This window comes from Saccopteryx leptura, chromosome 1 (assembly GCF_036850995.1).
Source record: "Saccopteryx leptura isolate mSacLep1 chromosome 1, mSacLep1_pri_phased_curated, whole genome shotgun sequence".
Lineage (NCBI taxonomy): Eukaryota > Metazoa > Chordata > Mammalia > Chiroptera > Emballonuridae > Saccopteryx > Saccopteryx leptura.
Genome location: NC_089503.1, coordinates 15,223,770 through 15,231,481, shown reverse-complemented (window position 1 = coordinate 15,231,481; position 7,712 = coordinate 15,223,770). Strand labels below are relative to the sequence as shown.

Genomic DNA, 7,712 nt, shown 5'->3' with positions numbered 1-7,712 from the left:
TGTCTTCCACATCCAGAATCCTCCACAAACAAAACCCGGAACACACACACCCTGCCCCCAGCTCACAAAGGCCCCCCATCAACTTCACCCTCAAGGTCTCTCTGGGCGTGTGGATGTCATGCTGTCAGCCCTGCATGGCTGCCCCGGTTTCTGTTCCCAGGCCCCCAACCAGCAGGGAGAAGCCAAGGGGTCCTACCCTGATGGGGAAGTAAGAAAACACCCACAGGTCCCCCCACCCTTAGCAAGAAGACCCCAGACCCTGGAAAAGGGGAAGGTGCTGGAGGAAATGGCCATCAACTCAAAGCAAGGTGAGCAGGGTGGGACAGGGGCCAAGGGAGATCTCTGCCCATGTCCTGTTTCTCTCATGGAATCAGGGAAGGCGTGGGGACCCAGCACATGGGGCTACAGTTCGTCCCCAAGCCTCAGGTGCCAGTTGCTTGGGGGAAAGATGTCCCTACAGGGAGCCAGAAGCAAACCCAAACTCAGACTTCTCTCTTGAAGCACGGACCAGCCGTCAGGGCCCCCAGATCCAGCGGGGGTGGACTCCTTTTTATTCTACATTGCCTCCGTGTGCCCCTTCTTCCCTCAAAGACACTGTGTGTGAAGAATGGAGACTGGGGGGGAGGGGTTCATCCAAGTGACAAGTGACACAGGCAGACTGCTGTCACGCTATGTTCATGCAGGCTTACATATATATATACACACACATACACACACAAAACAAGCACTTCCACCGCAGCCAGAGGGCCTCCTGGCACCGAGTAGCACCCCACCCGGAGACCCAAGGAAAACCTCCTGGGGTGACAGGTGGGGTGGGGTCAGCTCAGCTCTGGAGGAGGTTGGAGGGGGCAGGATTTAAGGAAAGGAGCCAGGAAGCACATAGACCAAACGCCGACTCCCCTTTTTCTGCACTTCCGCTTCCCAGCCCCCCATTCACAGGGGAATCCAAGAAGCCTGTTGCTTGTCAACCCCGCTGCCTTGCAGTTACTGCAGAGAACGGAGGATGAGTGACAGGGTCCCAGGAAAAGTGCAGGAAGCAGGTCTAGCTGGCACCACGGAGGGACGGATGGTCTGCAGGAAGAGAACCCCGCGCCCAAGGAGCCTGAAATCACCGCACTGTGTTCCCGGGGGCGGGCAGTCTGACACTCCGGCCTGCAGGCTGCAGGCTGACTCCTCGCTGACACCAGCGCACCCCCGCCCCCGCCCCGGCCTTTCCCTCGGCTTCCTCAGAAAACAGGATAAGGAGCTTGAACAGGGGCAGTATTTACAAGCTTCATGACTCTTAACCCTTAGGAACCCCTCACGGCAAGAAGGTAAAAAGGGGAAGAAGAAGAAAGGGGGGGCAGGGGGTGGAGGGGCCAGAGGTGAGGACTCAGAGGAGACAAAATGCAGAGGTAGAGGGAAAAGCAGAAGGGGGAAGAGAGGAGAGAAAACCAAACGGAAAAAAGATCTGGAGATCCAAGAGAAAAGGAGGAGGGGACACCCACTCTCCCGGAGCCAGACGCACACATCTCAGTGCCCGTGGGGCCTCCCCCGTGGACACAGTGGAGACACCGGGGCTCGGAGGGGTTGAGAGACGGGGCAAAGGCGGACTCCGGGTCTGCAGGGCTCGTTAGCTTCCCCCGCTGCGCAGCCCCGACCAGAACGAAAGGAGCAAGGGGCCGAGAGGGACGCAGGGGCCCCAGAAAGGAGTCACGTGCGAGAGAGGAGGCCCCCCCGGACTAGCTGGCCCTCAGAGAGCCAGGGGCTTCCTGGGGTCCCGGCCCTAGTCCACCACCAGGGTCTCCTGGCTGTAGGGGAGGGACTTCTCCTGCGTCTGCTCCCCGCCCTTGCCCGCGTGGGGGCCGGGCCCCTGGCTGTGGCCGGAGGAGTAGCTGGCCGACTTGTCGCCGCTGCTGCTGGGGGAGGCGGCGCGGCAGCGGCTCCGGCCGCAGCACAGCACCGCGGCGCAGGCCTGGCGGAAGCGGGGGTCGAAGAAGGCGTAGAGGAAGGGGTTCAGGCAGCTGTTGACGTAGCTGATGCAGGTGCAGTAGGGGAAGACGTTCATGAGGAAGAGGTCGAAGGCGCAGGGCCAGTGCAGCAGGCCGCCCAGCATGTAGAGCGTCTTGACCAGGTGGTAGGGCAGCCAGCAGAGGGCGAAGGTCACCACCAGCACCACGATGATGCTGAGCAGCCGGCGCCGCTTGCGCAGCCCCTCGATGCGCTCCTTGCGGAAGTGGCCCGCGATGGTTTGCGCGATGAAGAAGTAGCAGGTCAGCATGACGGTGAAGGGCACCACGAAGCCCAGGGCCGTGGACGAGACCCCCAGGCCCACCTCCCAGGCCCACTCCGCGCTGGGGGCGGCCACGAGGGAGTAGTCCATGTAGCACTGCACCTTGGTGACGTTCTCCAGGTTGGGGAGCACCGCCGGGGAGAGGCCCGTGGCGCGGAACACCATGACCGGCATGGCCAGGAGGGCGGCCAGCGCCCACAGGGTTGCGGTGGCCACAGCCCCGCTGACCCGCAGCCGCAGCCGCGCGTTGGCCACCGGCCTCACGATGGCCAGGTAGCGGTCGAAGCTGAGGCCGGTGAGGCAGAAGACGCTGGCGTACATGTTGACGAAGATGAGATAGCTGCTGAGCTTGCAGGCGAAGATGCCGAAGGGCCAGTCGTAGGCCCGGTACGTGTAGGTGGCCCACAGCGGCAGGGTCACCACGAAAGTCAGATCGGCCACCGCCAGGCTGGAGATGAAGATGTCAGCAGAGCGCCTCTTCTCCCGGCTGCTTCGGAAGACGGTCCAGAGCACCAGGCCGTTGCCCGTGGTGCCCAGGAAGAAGACCAGCATGTAGATGGCAGGGATGAGGGCCCCCGAGGACTTCCAGTCCGTGTACTCACAGTCAGACTGGTTGTCTGCCCCATAGTCGCCAAAATCGCCGCTTTCCTCCATGCTGGGGGGCAGAGACAAGACGGGCGGGGGGTCCCCGGGCAAACCAGCTCCTTGACTGGGTCAGCGACTCAGCAAGCAAGCACCCGGAGCTTCTGGCTGGAGCCCTGGACAGCTGGCAAGCTGCGCCGGAGGTGTCCAGAGCCCTTCCCAGCAGCTGGAGGCGCTGCCCCGGAGTCTCGGGACCCTGGAGGATGCCTGCCCAGGCGGACTGCCCTCCACCCTCTCCTGTCCTGCCCAGCCTCAGCTAAGACACTTCCTGCACCCTCCTGAGTCTCTGTCTCCTCCTTGGCTCGTCACTCCCTCCTCCCACCTCCAAACCAACCCCTCACTTGGGAGTCTTAAGATCTTTAAGTTACAGCCCACTTTTTTTTTTTTTTCCTGCTTGTCACTGGGCAAATGGACCAAATTGACCCCTGCCGTGCTGGGCAGAATGTCATCTGTGGCTTGCAGGCTCTCCTCCTGGTCCCGCCTCTACGGCTCGAGTTCACCCCTCCGCAGTCTGCACCACCCTCCTCTTCTCACCCCCTCCCATCTTCTCTCAATGGGGCAAATTATGCAGATTAAAATCTAGCCCGAGCTGGAGCCGGGGCGGACTGGGGACAGGCGGGTGTGAGATTTCGATGGATGGCCAGAGCATCTGGCAAGCCCTCCTGGCAGACGGGTCTAGCCCACCCCGAGAGGTCTGTCCCACCGTCTGTCCCACCCCTTCCCACTCCTGCCCTCCCAGCCCCCACCCAGACCAGACTTGACTTCACTTTTCTCACTCAATTCACTCTACCCTTCGGTTTTGATCCTCTTTCTGGGAACTTCTGTATTTTACAGGCACGATTACAGGGGGATTTCTCTAGAATGCATAAACTGTTGGCAGATAGCCGTTTGCAGATGGCATAGGAAGCTTCAGAGAGTCAGGATGGAGTCACAGGAAGAAAGGAAGCCCAAACAACAGAATCTCTACCCAAATCATTCCATCTCTGGGGAAACTGAAGGCTTGCAGGAGAAGTAAATGTCTTTTGCCCAAGGTCACAGGATGAATTTTGTTCTGGTTTTGTTGTTTGCTTTTCTTCTCCTCCACACCCTCAACAGAGTACCAGGCATGTAGTAAGTGGTCGTTAAATGGTTGTTGAGTGAATAAGTGAATGGATGAATTAGGGAGAGAATGAAAAGAGGAGTCCACATGGAGATGAATGAGTGTGTGAAGTACCATGCAAGGAAAACATGCATGCGTTTCAGTTCTCGGGTTCTTATGCCCTACATGGACCAGGAAGTTTCTGTAAGACCACATGGGGATGGGAAGTTACAGCTAGAGGAAGAGGCAGGAAAGGGGCAGCCACTGAGCCGATGCCATGAGCACAGTCCTCTAGAAACCTTGCCCTGTGTGCTCACCTCCCCAGGACCTCTGGGAAAACAGGAGGGAGGGATGCACAAGATAAGGTTAAAAATACCTACCCCCCCCCCCAAAGAGAGGAGGAGGCCATCTGAAGTCAGGCAGGGGTGAGATAATGTAGAACCAGATGAGTCTTGCCACAGCCAAAGCAAAGGGCTGACAAAGCCAGAACCCATTGTCTTAAGGGAGGCGTGGTTAGCAAATCTTTGACAGAGGTCTTAAATCATAGACCCTCAACCTCAAATACCCACAAGGAGCAGGCTGAGATTGTACACGGGCAAAAGAGCCAGGTTGAGACAATAGGGAGTGGTAGAGACTGTGGCAAACCAGAGCAAGAACACTCCATCAAAAGGAGGCTCTTCAGCTCAGTCTCTGGTTGCCAGCACTTCCATGCCTTCTGGGGTTTTTTTCAATATAACTTCAAGTTCTGAATTTTATGAGAAATGTCCTGATTTTGTAAATTTGGGAAATTAAATCTATTTTTAAGAGGGTAGGGCAAGCCAAAGAAAACATGTCCTGGGGCCCTGGCTGATGCTCTTTGAACTTTCCAAGAAGAGAAGGTGGGAGAAAGACAGGGAGCAGAGAGCAGGAGGGAGAAGTATAAAATGCCAAGATAGACAAATGGAACTAAACATGAGCAAAGCCTCGGGGTGCAAGGGGGAGACGCAGGGGAACAGCCCAGCGAGAAAGACGCAGAGACACTGAGGGTCTTGGATGACCTGTACTGAAAGGCTACCTGCGAGAGAACACCTTGGTGTTTCTCCTGAGGTTCGCCCCGACTGCGTGCTAGGCGTTCTTCTAACAGTTTCTATTTCGTATGTGTCTGGTATCACTTTTAGTCAGCAGGACAACTTTAGGAAGTGGGTACTCTCATTTTCCAGAGGAAGAAACTGAAGCACCGGAAGGTAAAATAACTGGCCCAGGTCACCCAGCTAGTAATTGTCACAATCAGGGTTTGAGTTCGAGGACTAAACCACTATGTTGCCAAAGGAAAAAAAAAAAAAAAAAAACTCCAACCCTTTTTAAATCGAGGCATTTGTCATCTGTTGAGCCTTATAGAAGTGTACCGCGGTGCTAGGATACATGGAATTTACTTTGAATTAAGTTCTCTTGAGGGAAAATTAAAAATAGATTGACTAAAATATTTTAGAGAGACTCCCAACTCTTGATTGAACAGGGTGTAAGAACCCTGTCAGGGAACAAACAGTCTGTCATAGACCTTCAGCCTTAGCAACATAGCTTGATCCGGAAAGAGCCCCATGCCCAGACATTCCCCAGGAGGACTCCTGGCTGCCTGATGTCAGCTGGGATCTTAACAGGACCAGCCTCTAGGACCTTGACAGTCTGCAAACCAGTGGTCAGGACACCCAGCGGGACCCAACGGGACCTCCTTGCTCTCACAGTCTCCAGGGCGCAGACTTTCCTGGGACCTGCCCACTCCTGCACTGTTTTCCAACAGAAGCCTGTGTGGGTGGCAGAATGATTGACAGCAAGCTTGGTGGTAACAGTTAACCTTCAACCATATCAGACTTCTCCAGCCTTCGCCTATCAAAGGGAACATTAGCATTGTGCAGAAACCCGTTTGGCTCAAGCCATCTCACAGCTGATGTCCCTATTACAAATAAAAATGAGTGCTCAGGACATTCCAGGATTAAAGCCAAGCTTGAGAACCTCCCACCCCACCCACAGTGAGTCCGAATCTTCCCGGCTACTCCCAGAAAGAGGCAGGTACCCCTGTCCTTTGCAGCTGGGAACATAAAGGGAGGGCTGCAAGTGAGCCGGGGCACCCCAAAATCGAAATCGAGTCCCTCCCCGCAGCTATTCCCAGTGGGATCTGAGCCAGAGAGAGACCCTGTGGGAGAGGATATGCATCCATCACCTTAATCTTCTGGCCTCAGCTCTCTGCCCCACAGGGGGTAAGAAGCAATTAATCTGCCCAGAGCAATCGCACTGGCTGAAATGAGAGGAAATGGGGGGCCGAGGCTGGGAGGAGGCCACTGATTGGGGGCCAGAGGGGGCAGAGAACTGATAAGACCTGGTCTGCGGCCAAGAGCCAGCTGGAACCAGATGGCGCCAGTGCCCCCAGCAATGGAGGAAATGAGCAGAACCAGCCCACCTCACTCCTCACCCAGCCTGACACCCAAGGTCCCTGTCCATCCAACACAGAACCTGAAAGTTTAGTCCACAGGACCAGACCTTATGTGTCCCCAAGGTCCAGAAGGTACTCACCCCAGACAGAGTACCTGCGTAGAACCTGCATTTATTTCGGGACCCCCTGGCGTGGTGCCTGGAGCACACTCAGGAAAAGGGTGGGAAAGGCTGCTCTTCGCCCCAGGACGGCTCGCCTTCATTAACAAGAGCACCTTTTTTGCTAAATGGATCCAGAATAATCCAGCCGGAGCCATGTGGCAAACCAGCAGCTAAGGCAAGACCGGGAGCCAGTGTCCCCGGGCTGGCCCGCCCTGGAGAGTCCCCGAGCAGGTCTCCCAGGGGACCTCTGTCTCTCCTGGGTGATTTCTTAGGGCTTTGTGATGAACCCGAGATGAACGGCTCCTGGCAGAACAGGGCCCCAGACCACACCCTCAGAAGAGAGCCCGGGCCCCTGAGCAGCCAGCCTCTGCACCAGCCCTCACCCACCGCACCCCCAGGTTGGTTCCTGGCCCGGAGCACAGCGACCAGCTCGGCCCTGTGCCCGCGGCTGTGTGGCGGCCGTGCAGCCACGCGCACGTGTGTGCAGGCCGGTGCCAGCCGCGGGGCCGCTCGTGCGCACGCAGGGCTTGTGTGTGCTTTGGGTGCAGTATTTCTGTGGCAGTTGTGTGGTGGATAAACAGCCTCCTGGGAGGACAGGAAAGGGTGGTTAATTGGATCTCTGTAAGGGCCCAGGATGAGGGGGAAAGGCAGGAACCTCGCAGGGCCTTGCCCAGAGCTCCAGGTGGAGGACATCAAAGGGGAACTGCTTTCTCTGCCCCTCGCTGACTTCTCATCTCCTCCTCCCAGCCCCCTGCCCCAGGTCCGCACTTCACAGGTCTGCTTTGAACTCCGCAGTGTCTGTCCGAGCTCACCCAGGGCAACGGGGCCCTTTCCTCCCTTCCCAAGAGGCCGCAGCAGCTGTGTCCCGACCAGCTGGCCCTGTTCTCCGCGGGAAAGGGGAGGAGAGGACCCGGGAACGGGCGGGCTGCCCGGCCCACTCAGGGATGCCCCTTCGCAGTCTCACACACACTCGCAAGTCCTACTTTGACAGCTTATCTGACCAAAAGCAGATGGCCAGCTGCCTGCTGACAATGACAGCAGACCCCCGCGGCTGCTCCTTCTCCCGACCATTTGGTGCTGCTCCAAACTGCCCGGCCATCCCGCCAACGCCTCGACCCCGCTGCGCTCCGGGGACGGCAGATGCAGGGAAAC

General features: G+C 57.4%; 1 protein-coding gene across 1 annotated transcript; it reads right to left on the bottom strand.

Moving 5' to 3' along the window:
- Window positions 1-1,132: 1,132 nt before the first annotated feature.
- Window positions 1,133-3,495, bottom strand: APLNR (apelin receptor). Its single transcript, XM_066361550.1, has one exon. It carries the CDS (start codon window positions 2,924-2,926, stop codon window positions 1,766-1,768), a length of 1,161 nt encoding a protein of 386 aa, XP_066217647.1. The 5' UTR covers window positions 2,927-3,495; the 3' UTR covers window positions 1,133-1,765.
- Window positions 3,496-7,712: the final 4,217 nt, after the last annotated feature.

Coding starts and splice junctions, on each gene's coding strand:
- APLNR (XM_066361550.1), bottom strand. CDS start 2,926: ATGGAGGAAAGCGGCGATTTTGGCGACTATGGGGCAGACAACCAGTCT.